Below are 15680 nucleotides of genomic sequence, written 5' to 3'. Positions count from 1 at the left end.
GCAGAGGTAAGTGGCTGCTCTCCTTTGCTGGAGTGAGCCATCAAAGAGGCAACAAGGAATGTGTCCTGACAGGTTGGGAGTAGGAAGGGGAGCAGAGGTGAGTGATGAGTGCAGGCCTTCATGTTTTGGTCCACAACAAAGTGAAAGCTGACATTGAAGAAGGAATACTCCTTGACCTTTGTGCAGAAAAAAAGGCATTTGCAGCAAATAATTTTAATGTGCGTTTTTATTCTTGTGTCTGGGTGGCTTGCTGGGCGATAGTACAACAAATGTGAAAAAGGCCAACTGTTTAAGACACTGGCTGTTGTGCACTTTATATCTCTGGCTTTTCTGAGTCTTATGTAAGCTTCAGTTTGACTTTTTTCTCCCCCTCTGTCATGCTCCAGTAAGTCTAAGTTTACTGTGTTCTGCATTAAAGGCCATGTGTGCGCACAGCTGCAGCTGCGGCCTCCCAGATGTAGACCAGCCGAGCAGTAACATTTTTATGGTGCAGAGTTCACGCACTTGTAACTCAGCTGCACAGAGCGAAGAGCACAAGATTATCTGCTGAAAATTTGAGCCCTGTAGTATTGTGTATTTCAGGATAATATAGGATTAAACTCTGATCTTGTATTTTTGATGATGCAGTACATACATATTGTATAAATGCATGTTTTTTAATCAAGAGTCCCTTCATTGTGATTAACAGGCCTTTTTAACCAAACTGTGCCAAGTTCTAGTTCCAGAAACAATCAAAATTCCATTAGGCACATTCATGTTTGCTTTTTAAACTGCAATTTAAAAACTGCAGAGATTAGGCAAATTAGACAGATATGAGACTGAAAACTGATTGCTTAGTTTGTTATTTTGCATGGGAAAAGACGGCCATTAGAGCAGAGGAAATTATTTTGAATAGATGACAATCAGTGTTTATTTTCTTCCTTTACTGTTGTGGAAATGCAGTGTTTACACTGATGTTTGAAAATGATCAGAATACAAGGGTATGAACATTGACGGATATGATATCATGTACATTTGCTCATCTATGGAATTTAATTCTACTCTAATAGTATTATTTTTAAGCATTTCTTCAACCAAAACTCCTGTATTTCTGCCCCTTAAAGTGTCACTGTGACTGCTAATTATACGAATTGTGTAATACTGTATATTGTGATACCGTAAAACCATTATATTTTCTGAGACCAGTATCATACGGTGAAAAAGCTGTTGCAACCCTAGTTAGAAAGAGTAGTCCCTGGCTGGAAGGCAAGTACTGCCTCAGGGGTATTTCTGTGGGGCAGGAAACAAAACTTAAACCAGGTTCCTCTGGTCATCCTAGAGGTATTCCTGAGTTCTTTATATGGAAAGTTTCTGCAGACAACAAGGGCAATATCAAAAGGTTTGACACAGATTTAATCTGAGATATACATTTTGTACAGCATATTATGTATGTATTATGCAGGGCTGCACAAGAGTTAAATTAGATTTGGCTGTTCTATATGAAGATTGGATTATTCATTCTTTTCTTGTCTGTTTTTTTTAAAAACACGTTTTACACTTAACTCCTATATCAACCTACATAAACCTCACGTTTCAGCCTACCTCACGTTTAAACGCCTTTCTTTATCGTCTGTGATGTGAAAACAGATTTTCACATAGTCAGAGAAAGTTTAAGTTTGAGATCTCCTACTTATAGTTCAGCTGTAAAATCCCAGCGCACCATGGAGTGCCTCCCTGGTGGGGCTGCTGACAGGGCTGTCAGCCAAGGACTCAATCGCAGGGAACAGCAGTAGCTGAAAAAGCAAAACAAAAAATATGATATTTTAGGGGTTTCCTTTTTGGTTTAAAACAAAAATATGAACTGCCAGAATGTACACTGACCTATGTGTACCACCGTCTGGTGATGACTGTTGGTGAAATTGGCCAAACCGCTTTTGAACCAGAGCAGAGAGGGTCAACATTTTATGGATTAATAGATTGGTTTTCAGGTATTAATTTAATCGCCAACTATTGTAATAATCAATCGCTTTGAGTAATTTTTGAAGAAAAAAGTCGTAATTCTCCGATTTCAGCTTCTCAAATGTGAATACTTACGAGTTTCTTTAATTGTCCTTGACAAAGGACGATCTTTGGCTTGTGGACAAAACAAGACATTTGAGGATGTTATCTCGTGCTTTGCAAAACAGTGATCAACATTTTTCACCATTTCCTGACATTTTATAGACCAAACAACTACTTGATTGATCAGGAAAATAATTCAGAGATTAAATGCCATTGAAAGTAATCGTTAGTTGCAGCGTTAAACTGGAGTTGTGCTCACACTGCCGTCCACGTCCATCACAGTTAGTTTTGTCATTTGTCACAGTTAGTCATTTTGAGATGCTGCTGCTCCTGCAAGTTTAGAGGTTCAACTGACAAAATACGAGCTAATTGGGGTCTTTTGGACTGATTATGTTACTATAATACATTATTTACAGTACAGTACAACTTACTTGTTTTTCTTCTGCCAGACTACAGAGTGTTGCAATCAATGTCTCTAAACAGTGAGTTTGATGAACAAACAGTCTAATGATTCAGCTGTTTCTAATTTATCTCAAGCACCTTCTTTTTATTACTTCTCATTGTTTGCATCTTGAAAACACCCCTTTGAAAATACTTATATAAAGTACTTAAATTTAAGTAATTAACTTTATTTAAAAAGTAGAAGGTATTTTGTTCCACTCAAGATCTAATGCCATCATAATAAAACACATTATTTTTATCCATACTACAAAGAGAAACCAACCCCATATAAGAAACATCTACAATGCTGCACTTCACCAACCACTCACGTGTGAGCCTGGCCATGCTAGCAGGAGGTTGTCGAGTGCATGTTATGACCAAGCTGGTTACATTTCCTGCTACAGGCAACGGTTTGTGTTTCCTCACCCTGTGTGTGAATCTGGGGCCGCGTGTGAAAGTGGATATTCTGTACAGACTTCTGTCACGGGTTGATTGCACGCAGGTCTGCTGGAATTCGTGTCCTCAAAGTGATTGATTAACCTCTGTGTTGTAACTGCGGGTGGACTCTTATCTGTGGTCACAGATGGGTGTGGGCTGATCTGGGCCCCAGTTTGAACAGTCCAGCTGTTTGATTGGCTGATTAAATCGCTTTTTATGTTCAATTGATTATTTTGTAACATAAACCTGGTGACACATGGGATTAGGATATCATTTTTGTCTTTTGTCAGGTGAAAATTTGCATTTTAATTTGCATATTTTACTGATTTTTAGTTTTTCTTAGTAGGAGGGATACATTTTCTCTCTGCTTTCAGTGTTTTTGATGAAAAGCAATTAACCCAAGTGTTGAACTCATGCCCATAATGACTGTTTTCTCTGCCCCTTCTTCTCTCTTTTCATTTCTCTCATTTATTTTCTTCTCTGTCTCCTCTTTTTTTATTTTTTCCTCCATCATCATGCTGTCCTCTCCACCATTATCTGCTTCTCTCTTCAGTCCAGCAAGGAAGATAAACTGTCCAGCCGTATTCAGAGCATGCTGGGCAATTACGACGAGATGAAAGAACCGATCGGTGACACACTTCCAAAGCTCAGCAGTAAACCTTCTAACAGCTCATCTTCCTCTGAGGAGAAGTCGGGCCCGCCTTTGTTTGGTGGGGACCAGCGTGGCGGTGGCAGCAGCCAGAGCAGTAAGTGGACTCCTGTTGGCCCCGCAGCAGGTGGATCTTCATCCCAGTCCCAGAAACGCTCAGGGCTCAGCGGCCAGAGGGGCAGCGGTGGCAGTAGCGGCAGCAGCAGCAGTAGCCAAAGACACGGAGGCGAGGTGCGGGAAAAGAAGTCAAGTAAACACAGCGGAGGGTCAGAGCACTCAAAGTCGCACACGTCGAGTCCCGCCAAGGGCTCGCTGAGTTCCTCCAGCAGCAACAGCCACTTGCGGAGCTCCTTGTCAGCCGAGCAGCATCACAGCAAGGAGCGCTACCGCTCCAAGTCCCCGCGAGACAGAGAGGCCAACTGGGACTCACCCTCGCGGGTTCACACCTCCTTCCCCAGCGGACAGCACTCGAGTCAGGCCTTTCCCCCGTCCCTCATGTCCAAACCAGGCTCCATGCTGCAAAAGCCCACAGCGTATGTGCGGCCTATGGACGGCCAGGAGACAGCGGAACCCAAGAGCTCACAAGCAGAAAGCTACAGCGGACAGTCGCACAGCAGCACCATGGGAGAGATGAAGTCCAACAGCAAGGCCTCACTGTCCAAACTCAAGATCCCCTCACAGCCGGTTGAGGTAAGGATTGTCTACAGACTTTGTATTTTTAATTTAGTTTTTAAATTTAGAGGTGTCACAATTCTTCAAACCCTCTATTTGCAGGCTAGTCTTTGCACTGTTCCAGCAATCGCAAACTCTGGTTGTTTGGTTGGAAAAAAAATTCCCTCTCGCTCTTCTCCCAATATTTTTACATCTAATGGGATGAATTGAGGGTTAATTTAGACAAAACAAGAGTTGTTGATTGTTGGAACAGTGAAAATATGGTTTTGATGACTTTCATTTTGGTTCTGTTGAGTTTGAATGAAGATGATGACAATGGTGATGTTAAAAAGCCCCTTTTTGCAAAGGGGGTCTGTTAAACCCTTATAATAACAGTCTGAGCCTGTCGTTAGCAAAAAGCAAGCACTTTTAGTGGAAGCGCTGATGGTGTGCAGTTTTCCAGAGGTAACCTTGTCAAAAGTATCCAAGTATCGACAGTTTTTCAAAACTACTTGTTTAAAAACAACCTAATACTACCTTTTGATAGTATATATCTTAAGTGCTCGTTCAAGATCTTATTTCAGTTCAGCCTTTATTGTTCTACCTGAAATTTGGCTTGCAGCATAACAGTTCTCACTGACTCTTTATGCACCAGCACTGTGTGCAGGTTCTGAAAAAAAAAGAAAAATATTGTTCTGCCTTTTTTATCTTTTTGCTGTGGTATTGAAAGAGAGATTGATTATCATTTTAAACACGAGTATTGTATGTAGTTTAAAATTCTGGTGTCATGACAACTCTACCTGTAGGAATTACACTGTAGCTTAGTTTCCTTTTTGCCTGCTGCAGTGGTTTCCCTCAATACTGAAACATTTTTTAAAAATGTTGTCACCATTAGTGACTAAATGATGGAAAAATAGGGTTCAGGTTGAAAAAGTTAAACTTTAAGATATAAATCAATACTAGTGGCTGTTGCATGTGGAATATATAGACTTAGAACGGCAGAGCAGTGTTTATGTTTGGAGCATGTATTTGTAATGATGTAATAACTGGAATAGATTATCTCACAGCAGGGTGCATTTGGTCTGACTGAACTCATATGTCTCATAAAATGCCCAAAGAATGACTCATGCCACTGAAAATGGATGTTCACCTGCTGCATCATTTTCTTCATGAACATGTGCTAAACTTGTATTTCCCCTCCTTCGTCTTTAGGGATCTGGTGACGCAAACTGTGTCGACGAGATCCTGAAGGTACGTATGTCGCTATGTTTTGATTAAAATCTCTTGAGCATTCATAGAAAAGCCTGCTGCCTGAAGTCAGTGAAAGAGCATTTTGCATTACTCACACCTCACAACTAATTTGCACATTCTTTCCCTGTGTGTGTGTGTTTTTCTCTTTTTTTTTCCCGTCTTTCAGGAAATGACTCAGTCGTGGCCCCCTCCGCTGACAGCCATCCACACCCCCTGCAAAACTGAGCCCTCCAAGTTTCCATTCCCCACCAAGGTCAGCATCACACCAGTCCCTGTGTTTACCGTTCAAATGAATCTGTCATGATGAATTAATTACACTTAATTATTTGTTATTACTTTTGTATGGTGTTGACCTTACATAACACATGCAGCCAATCAAGACAAATCTTGTTTAATGAATGTCTAATTGGAACTATGATGTGTCATGGGGGTTAATATTGATGAATATTTAATCTGATAGAAGAAGAACTACTTTTCAGTCAGCTTTGGTGTTTGTTTCGTGAAGTGCTGTCATGTAAATATAAACTGCCACAAATTCAAGGAGGAATAAATCTTTTTTAGTTGATTTATTGATTGATTAATTTGCTTAACAAACACGTTATATGGTAATGCATGAAAAGACAAAAAGGATCATCAGAATAATTCAGAATATGTCTTTTCTTTACCTCAGGATTCTCATCCTTTTCCAGGTGGACACAGTGAGTATCACACACATCCAATACAATGTTTACCAAACAATTATGTATTTATACTGTCTATATTTCTGATTAGAGATGCACTATTTGCAATTTTGTTGGCCGATTCCAACTTTTTTTATTAAAAAAAAGTCTTACATGCTGATTCTGATTTCCCCTCTTTCTTCTTTTTGGCTTGAATTGCTGATACTAGTGAAATGTAGCAGAGACTGCCAGCTCGCGGATAGCTCTGCATGCCCTCTAGCTTTACCTACACTACACTTTACCTTTACTAGCGTCTTCAAATTGGATGCGTTCAGCAGGGTGATGGTGTTCTAAGTGTCTAAATAAGTTTGTTTTTCTGAACATTTTTGTGGTTGTTGTTCCACAGCTGATTTTGGCCTAACAGGTATTACAAATTAAAAACTCAGTCATCTTCACTCACAGCTGTGAAGTTATAGCTGGCCAAACTGAAAGTCATCCAGTTCCAATCGCTGGCAGATCGATTGGTGCATCTTTATATTTGATTTGCATGTTTGCGTCCAGTTATTGCTCATGAGGTTTGTTTGTGTGTTTCTAGAGCGAGCCAGTTCTTCCAAGAGCTCAGGCAGCCACCAGCCCAAAGCTTGTGATGACCAGCCAACGTAAGTGTTTCATCCTTTGTCATCATGAACCCATGTTTGTAGTTTTTCCAGTATGGATTCACACAACAGAGAGCAGGACATTAAAACACATATTTATCTGGAGTAGGGTTGAGTGAGTATTAATCTGAAAGGAGTATGGATAGTGTACTTTATATGGGTGCAAGTATCATCAGAGAAAACTGTCAGTATCTGTAGTTGTGACGAAGGGAAATCATTATTGGGTAGCTAATATTACACAAGTTTTGGCTTGATGCCAAGCAGTAAAGGCATTTTATTACATGGCTTTGTTAAATACTCAACGCTGACTGGTCAATTACAGCATTAAGGTCTGTTATTTCTGTATAACAGACCGTTGCTATGAAGAACAGACCGTTGCTATGGACACAGTTCTGATTATAGACTCTGGAGGAACAATAAATTCATTTTAAATCCATAAAATCAGTTTAAAACAAATATTTTGTGTAAAATTATTGATTTTTTTTTTTAAGTAAGTAACCATGCAATAAACAGGATAATGTACAGTGAGCAGGTCATTATTGCAAAATAAACCCTGACCAATAACCCATTCCCAGATACAGATAATGTTGTACTCATTCATCCCTAATGTAAATTAAGAAACCTAAAGAAACCAGACGTGCATAGATGGCCTCAGTCATGCGGAGCCAGCAATCCCGAACTGTAGCAATTACACTGCGGTAATAAAATAAAAAGATTTAATTTAGTTTCATTCCTGTATCTCAGTATGCTGGAAGATGACCTGAAGCTGAGCAGCAGTGAGGACAGTGATGGAGAACAGGACTCTGCCAAGAATGCCTCGAGGAACACATCAGCAAGGTACACAAGCACACACAGGACTACATCTGCTTCTGTGAAATTTGAACACTGTGTGATATGAGTTTTTGTTATGACTGTAGCAGGGAGATGTTGACTCCAGCTTAAATTCTCAGGCCATGTTTGGTTTTGACTTGCATTATATTCAAAGACATTTATTTTAGGTAACTTTCTTCTTTTCTGTCATTTTGTATCTTATATTATGTTCTCATATGGATGAGGCAATTAGGGATGGGTATCAAAAGCCAGTACTAAATTGGTACCAGTTCCTGATTGGTCAGTAGTGAAATATTTATAAGCTCCTGGACAAACGCTTCAGCTAACTGTATTTATGTGACGTTAATTCACTCTAGTCTCGCTGTTGACGTGTGCTCAGTTGAGAGAGCATGTGTGACGTTATAGCTGTGAAAGTAGCAGTGAAGTGCTGTTTGCTTACAGTTCTTAGGCTGTTTGTCTGTGAATAAATGCTGCAGGCTCACCTAAGGTGGACTGACGTTTAAGGTGGACTAGGCCAGCTATTCTCATTTTATTAACACTGGTCCTTGTTAGCTCAGGAGATTACCACCACCTTTCACACTTATGCATGTTTTCTTGTCATGCATCAAACTATGCAAAGTAGTATCAGCAAGATTATTGATAATTGATCAGTATCAATAAGCAGTATCCATGTTGGTATTAATAAAATCATGTCCCTAGGAGCAATCCGAAATTAAAACTGAATCATCAGCTCAGTGGCACAATCTGAACTGAAAGAGGAATATCTTTTGGTCTTTGATATGAAATAATCAATTCGCTTATTTTTGGTTTGTTTGTTTGTTTGTTTTTTTGTTAAACCTCAAAAATTGGCTTTTTTATAAAATTATATTAAGTCTGGACTTATTCCTTTGTTGTTGGTTCAGAAATACACTTCCCAGGGTTTCTCCATGAGTACAGAAAGTTCCTAAGTGTGAAAAATAAAGTGCAGTTTCTGGCAGATTCTGTCCTTGTTGCTGCCCAAGGCCAGCCGTGGGAGTTATCAGTGACACAAGGACTGTAGTGTGAAGCAAATACCCAATTCTAGAAAAACACAGCTGAAAAATGTGCAAATTACAAATCATGAATAGAACAGAAGCTTTATGTCGTGGTTAAGAATAATCCTCCGTTATAAAACTGTTGCTTATTGTCCAGAGATTATCGGCCCATTGAACAGTTCAAATCTTCACAATGAGCGAAAAGATTTGTCCCTACAGGACCACCCATATCAAGAATGACGACTATAATTATAACTATATTGTTTTAAAAATCATTCTACTTCAAGTGGATGGGGTCCATACCACAACTACAAAGACAGCAGGAGTGAACAGTAGTGAATTATATTGTTGGAATAACTTTCAGAGCAATTTGGTGAATGATAAAAACACTGACAGCTACACCTGCGTTTAGTATAGCCCACAACTTATTAGGCTGCTGAGTGCATATTAAAAATGTAGTTTTACTTGAGGCATACTGCCAGCTGTTATCATTCATCAGTGTGGATGCTCACATTATTATTATCATTATAGCTCAACTGTGAACTGTAACTGTGTACTTGTATTTATTGATCTATGCATACACACAACTGAATCATGCCCTGTGTTTTAAATCTTATCTGCAATTTCAGCATGACTGAATATGTATTTTTTTTTACACACAGTATAATTCTGTTTGACTCTAACTACAGCAATAACAGTGAAGGAGCGGAGCAGTCGAGGGACGATTCGAGCAGCCACAGCGGCTCAGAGAGCAGCTCAGGCTCCGACAGCGAGAGTGAAAGCAGCACGACGGACAGCGAAGCCAATGAGCACCCGCGGCCCGCCTCTCCCGAAGTAATGACACAAAACATTAACTTTGTACAACCTGGTTTCTGTTGGTCCTTTAAACGTAGTCTGGAGTCCAATAATGTGAAATATAGGCCTTAAAAATTATTAAATATGATTTTGACACATCTTAAATGTTGATTGGATTATGAAGTAGAGGTTACTTTTAATTTAAGTGTCACTTTTTTTATGTGTTTTTGAGAAAACTGTATGTAACTTCATTCACTCTTGTTTTGTATTCAGATTATTACAACACATTGATTGTTTTTTCTTCTGGCCAATAATAATAATTCATTTTTTTTTCTCACGAAGATCATTTCTGACATCTTTGTGTTCTTCTGCTTCCCTTCAGCCTGAACCAGCCATGGCCAACAAATGGCAGCTGGACAACTGGTTCAAGAAGACCAAGCAGTTCTCACCAGCTTCTCCAGTGGACAATAATGTTCCGACCAAGTGCAAGAAAGAGGGAAGAGACAACGGCTCAGGACGCAGCTACGGCAGCCAGGGAGGTGGGTCAAAAGACTCAACAACACCCACCCCCGGCAGGGACCTACGAGCAGCGCAAAAGGGCGCAGAGGGCGGTCGTGGCCGGCAAAAATCCCCCGCCCAGAGTGAGGGTAGCACGAACCCACGAAGGAGTGTGGGTAAAAAACAGCCTAAAAAGTCTGAGAAGCCCCCAGTGGTGGAGGAGCCCAAGGGAGGTCTGAAAGTGGAGACTGAGGCGCCTCCGGAGATTCCTCCTCATCGGCCCAAAGCTGCCACGAAAGGTTCCCGCAAACCGAGCATCAAAAAAGAGCCTAAATCCTCTCCGAGGCCCACGACGGCTGCTGTCACCACCACGGCAGATAAACGCAAGGCCAAGGCGCCCACCAAGACTTCCCAGAAGTCTCGGGAGTTTGTTGATACGGACTCTTCATCATCGGACTCTGAGGGGAATGACAGCATCCCATCCTCATCGCAGACGCCCAAGTACACAGAGAGTATCAGGACGCCTGTGTGTGTGTTTTCTCCCATGGAGGAGAAAGAGTTGTTGTCTCCACTCAGCGACCCTGAGGAGCGGTACCCAGCGAGGCCGCCGCAACAGCAGGTTTTACTAGTGAAGATAGGTGAGTCAAAACTGCTTAGAGTCAGATACTGTGTCCTAATTGAAACATAACATGGGGCGTTGAATCTGTTAAAATATGCACTTCTTCATGTAATCAAAAACATTAACAGGGTGGGAAATTAGGATCAGCCAGAAGCAGGTAAAAGAAGAAAGTGGCTGCTAGATTTCAAACACAAAATAATGATAACGATGAATGTGAACATTTATCAGTCAGTGGGTGGTAAATGTCCACATTTTGAAAAGATAATTCCCCACCGTGCAATGTACCTATCAGCTGTGCTCTTGAGATCAGACTGGAGATGTAACCACTCAAGTAGAAGGTGGGTGAGTACTTGCTATCTTCTAACGAGGACTGCTCGCTCAAAGTCGAAAATTTAAATCATTAGTCAGAGACCCCTCAAACAACTGAGATTCCTCGAGTCCTTTTATTTCTTTGTCAGTCAGTGTGCATTACAATTAAAAGATAAAACTGGTCGCAGGGAGAAAATTTCAAAGAGAAATCAAGGGGAATCATAAGTATATTTTCATATTAGCTGGCACACTTAATAAAAAGATGATGAGAGAAGGTCAAACAAGTGGTTTGGTAAACAAGTTTCAGTTCTTATTATTTAGCTGCATCATTGTACACAACAATGCAACAGCATGACAGGCCGTAAAATTTACAGAGTGTCTAAATCATCATAAACAACAAAACTAACTGATTGAGGCAGACAAGAGAGAAAGAAACAGAGCGTAGGTGATGTGCTGTCAGACACTTCAGCCGAGTGCAGCGCACAGGGTAGCTGACACTTGCTTGTGCTTGTTTTTGTCACTGACAGACTCAGAATGATATTGTAAGTCTCTGACAACATTATGAAAAGGATCACTACAGTGAGAGAGTAATATACGTATTTGAAAAAAAAAAAAGAAAGAAAGCTGTTTTATTGTTATCTGCAAACTCACTAGACTAAACTGCAAAACATCATCATCGGCTTCATTCAAACAGACAGGAACGAAATAAAACTCACCAAAAACGTCTTTGGTCGTATTTCCACGGTTCCAACAGTCACCAGCTCTGGTTTGATCAAAATAAACTCTAAATTTACGGTGTGAAGAAGAGTGTGCCGGGCAGGTGATGCCAGACAGCAGCTGCAATGCTGCTACAGCCTGGAGGGAGATGTTTTGCAGGTCCAATTGATTTTATAACTGAGCCATAGGAGGCCACAGACTTTTACTTTCTCTGAGTGTGTGAAAATCAGATGTTTTCATGTTGTCAGATGTTTTAAAATGTGAGTCTTACTCGTAAAACACAAAATCAAAAACAAAAACACTAATCATTGAATGTTCGTATTGGATGGACAAATCCGATTCAACTAAAAAAAAGCCTGAGTTGGAGACAGCCCTACTTCTTATGTTCTTCTTTTTAAATAGAAAACATGTTATACTTTGATATTTTATATGTTTCGTTAGTAGGTTGCTATTAGCGATTGTCAGTTAGCTTTATAAGTAGCTCTCTGGCAGTCTCCCTCCGGCTAGCTGACACCGTAGGAGGAATCAAACAGATAACACTTTATCTTAACAGAATGAATCAACTGTTTTGCAGCACTTTCAACAGTAGCATCATGGATAAATAGAAACAGGGCATCTGACAAAAGTTTAGCACTGCACAGTTCAGACACATTGTATTCAATCAGGACATGGTCTTGTACAAATTCTCACTGTATTCTGTGCACTTGTTTTATACTCGTCTAGCTTGAGTGCACACTTGTGACGCTTGTCTTTACTTTGGACCTAACTGAACCCTACCCTTCCCTTTCCTTCCCATTTCCTATAGATCTCAACCTGCTGTCAAGGATCCCAGGGCGGCCCTACAAGGAGCCTGTCGAGATAAAAGCGGAGAGGGATGACTCTCTAGACAGAGACAGCAAAGACTTCAGCAAACAGAGCTCTGAGAAGACCTCGAGTAAGACCAAGAGGAAACACAAGGTATGGAATTCCTGTTTGTGTTCTTTGCTGCTTTGATGCTACTCCTGATGAGTGCATTTTTTTTTATCACTTTAGGAAGAGTAAAAGGAGAGTAAAATATCAGATTTTCCCTGTAAGTGTAAATTTTACTTTAACATATAGATGTTTAAGGAGGGCTGGACAATCAGGATAAAATGCTTTATTTTAGTCATTATTGATAATCACTGATCATTTTAATTACCTATTTTTAATGAAAAAAAGGTTTAATTTAACTTTATTTTGAATTTAAATGCCTTACTTTGAATTGAACCACTGTCTGTATACAAAGTAACAGGTAATAGACTTACAAACTGGCATACTAGCAGCAGACCTGTCTTATTTTTATGATTTTTACTTTTAATTTTTCATCTGCACTTATTTTCTCATGCCATTTCTGTTGTGTCACGTCACTTGTGCAACTGAACAACACACATTTTAAACACGTCATTTGTAGCATTGTCAAGGGGTGTGAAAGGCTGTTTGAGACCCCTGCTCTAAAACTTTTTTAGAGGGTGGTGTTTTCAGTACGATCTTGCACCCTGAATCGTGATTCATTGAGAGCTTGTATTTGTTATTGCTTTTATAAGGGAACTTATGATGTTCCATTTTAGTTGGCCTTCCAAAGGAAACCAAGTCTCTTAAAATAACCTTCAAACAGATTTCGTTTAAAACAAGAAAATGCCTTTGAGCCAAAGAACAATTGATTAAATTTTGGTGGATATCCAGATCTGGAAATTCTGCCATTAGGTGATGGTGCAAGTTTTTTAATCATAGCTGTGAAACTACCAGAGAAAAGAGACTTAGCTGATATCTCAGGGTGTAACAGCCAGCATTGGCAGAGGGTTGCACTGTACCTTTTTAAAATCACTCTCTACAGAGGCACACGCACATACATCAATAAATCCTTTAATGTGTCTTTGTTTTTAATTTTCTGTGATCTTTTTTCTCTTTAGAACGACGAAGAAGGCACCAAGCCAGAGAGCAAGCGATGCAAGCTGGAGGATAAGTCTCTGTCCCATCATAAGAACAGCAGTAAAGAGTGAGTATTCTTCTTTTCCCTCCTGATTATCATTCACCATGAACCCTCTGCACACCAGGAACACTCGGCGCACTTGGTGTGACAATTGAACTTCATTTTGTAACAGGCAGAACGAGGCTTTCCAGATGTCTTTTTCTCTGTTCTTACAACTCACAAATAAACCCTATAAACTCTAATGAGCGTCATAAAAATTTAAGTTTAAAAGCTCAGTGACGTGGCTTGTTTATTACATTACAGCCTGTTAACCTTTATTCTAATGACATCTCTGCTAAGTTCTTAATGTTGAAATACTTGAAATGTTAATATTTAATCTTTGAGTGTTAATGTTTTGTGATTCAGAGTGTATAACTGCTACAAAACAGATCCATTTAAAGGGATTGTTGAGATTTTTTTTGAAGTGCGGTTGTATGAGGTACCTAGTCACTGTATTACTGTATATGGGAGAAGCTGCAGAAGTACTGGTGTAAGAAGCAGTGCACTGCTGTGGACAGAGTCGGCAGCAAAAATGTATTTTAGCCACCTAAAAAAATATTTTCAGCCAAACCCTGTTGGTGCACTCATTAATTTTACCTTGCAGAACACTTATGTTGCCGGTCTACCCCTGCCTTGATCTTAGTTTGTTTGTGTTGTTGTGTGACTTCTGTGAATGTAAACTATCATTATAAACTGCCAAAGTCACACAACAAATAAAAAAAACCTAAGCAATCAAGGCAGCAGTAAAACTTCATGTTTTGCTTGGTAAAATTACTGATTTTGACAATGGAGTTTGGGTGGTTTGGAGAGAGTGATATTTGGTTTATGTGATGGTAGTTTCCCATAGGAAAGGGCAATCTGACAGCAAGGTAAAGTGATGAAAATATTCTAAATATAGCATACACTTAAAACTTACCGTCTTGTTGAGCATAAACCTTGTGTGTCTAAAACTGTCACTTTTCAGGAAATTGAAAAAAAAAGTTTTTTTAAATTGCATTGTTCATAGTCAAAGTATCTCTTTTTAATACGTTCAAAAGCTTAAATGTTTGCAAATCCCACATACAAAAAGGGTTAGCAATAGCATTCATTTATTTACTGTAGGTAATACACTGATTAATAAGTACCTCATACAATCCCACTTCAAATAAGCTGAACTGTCCCTTTAAGTAATAATGTGTATTACACTGATTATTCACATCCCACCAGGTCTAAAAGGTCTCTGGAGAAGAAAGAGGAGCCAGTCCCCTCTCCCTCCATGTCAGGTCTTCAACGGACCCCCAAGGCAGAGCATCCAAGTCGGAAGAGGACAGTCAGCCAGTCTTCGACCTCTTTGTCCAGCGGGACAGGAAGTGGGAAGGAGGGAAGCCACAGCACCAAGAGCAACTCCACCTCCAAACACAGAAAAGGAGAGGACAAGGGACGTAGCACACGCGAGGGCAAGGTGGGTGTGAGCAACCTTAATGCCGGGCATTCGTATTTGTGAAAACTGGGAAGTTGGCGTGCAATCTTTCATCATGTTTGCCAGCTGTGCAGCGTTTTCTCTAGGGAACTTGAATAACAAGTGGGAAGAACATTTGCCAACCTTCCCGATTTTCCTGAGAGACTCCTGTTTTTCATTGCCCTCTGCTGTCTTTTTTTCCAGGTTCACAATTCTCATGATTCATGACAAATTTTTCCTTTTTATCTTTTCGTTAGCACAACCGGTTTCTGACACTGAATAGCGTGTTTAAGCCCTGCGACTCTAAAAGTGTACGGTTTCCACCTGGTCAACAGTACAGCTACACCAAATGTCATTTCCTCACCTTTCTCCAGTGATGAACGCTTTGGAGAGAGGTCCTGCCATGCGAGACTATGAGTTCACAAGTAGAAATTCTGACTTAGAGTGGTGTTGCGTTGTACTTTTTCTTTTAGGGAGTGGTGAAATTCTGGCATTTAATGCTGGAACGCAGCATTAAAGGGTTAACAAAGAGTGTTGAGAGCATAGCCTGATGGCTTTTAATATTAATTAGCACTTAGGGCATGCATGTTTTTAAATATGATTCATGACACTAATGATTCAGGTATTTATTTGGGCCTACAGTATATATTATTTATTCCCAATATCCATAGAGCGTGAAACATGTCTA

The 15680-nt window shown here is 40.0% G+C and overlaps 1 protein-coding gene across 3 annotated transcripts in view; it reads left to right on the top strand.

The window, feature by feature from the left end:
• Positions 1-15680, top strand: part of aff4 (AF4/FMR2 family, member 4) — a 49245-nt gene that overhangs the window by 25427 nt on the left and 8138 nt on the right. For 2 of the 3 annotated variants that reach the window (XM_084729856.1, XM_084729855.1), the window contains exons 3-13: positions 3473-4258; positions 5432-5470; positions 5637-5723; positions 6141-6168; positions 6725-6788; positions 7530-7622; positions 9319-9463; positions 9807-10560; positions 12373-12524; positions 13496-13581; positions 14761-14995. In XM_084729856.1, coding sequence (XP_084585982.1) covers positions 3473-4258; positions 5432-5470; positions 5637-5723; positions 6141-6168; positions 6725-6788; positions 7530-7622; positions 9319-9463; positions 9807-10560; positions 12373-12524; positions 13496-13581; positions 14761-14995 — 2469 coding nt within the window. The remainder of the gene's footprint in view (positions 1-3472; positions 4259-5431; positions 5471-5636; positions 5724-6140; positions 6169-6724; positions 6789-7529; positions 7623-9318; positions 9464-9806; positions 10561-12372; positions 12525-13495; positions 13582-14760; positions 14996-15680) is intronic. The other variant, XM_084729857.1, reaches the window with a different exon arrangement.

Source organism: Lutjanus erythropterus, chromosome 11 (assembly GCF_056507025.1).
Source record: "Lutjanus erythropterus isolate fLutEry1 chromosome 11, fLutEry1.hap2, whole genome shotgun sequence".
In the NCBI taxonomy this organism is placed as follows: Eukaryota; Metazoa; Chordata; class Actinopteri; order Lutjaniformes; family Lutjanidae; genus Lutjanus; species Lutjanus erythropterus.
Note: the sequence above shows the minus strand (reverse complement) of the source record. Positions and strands in the feature narration are given on the sequence as shown.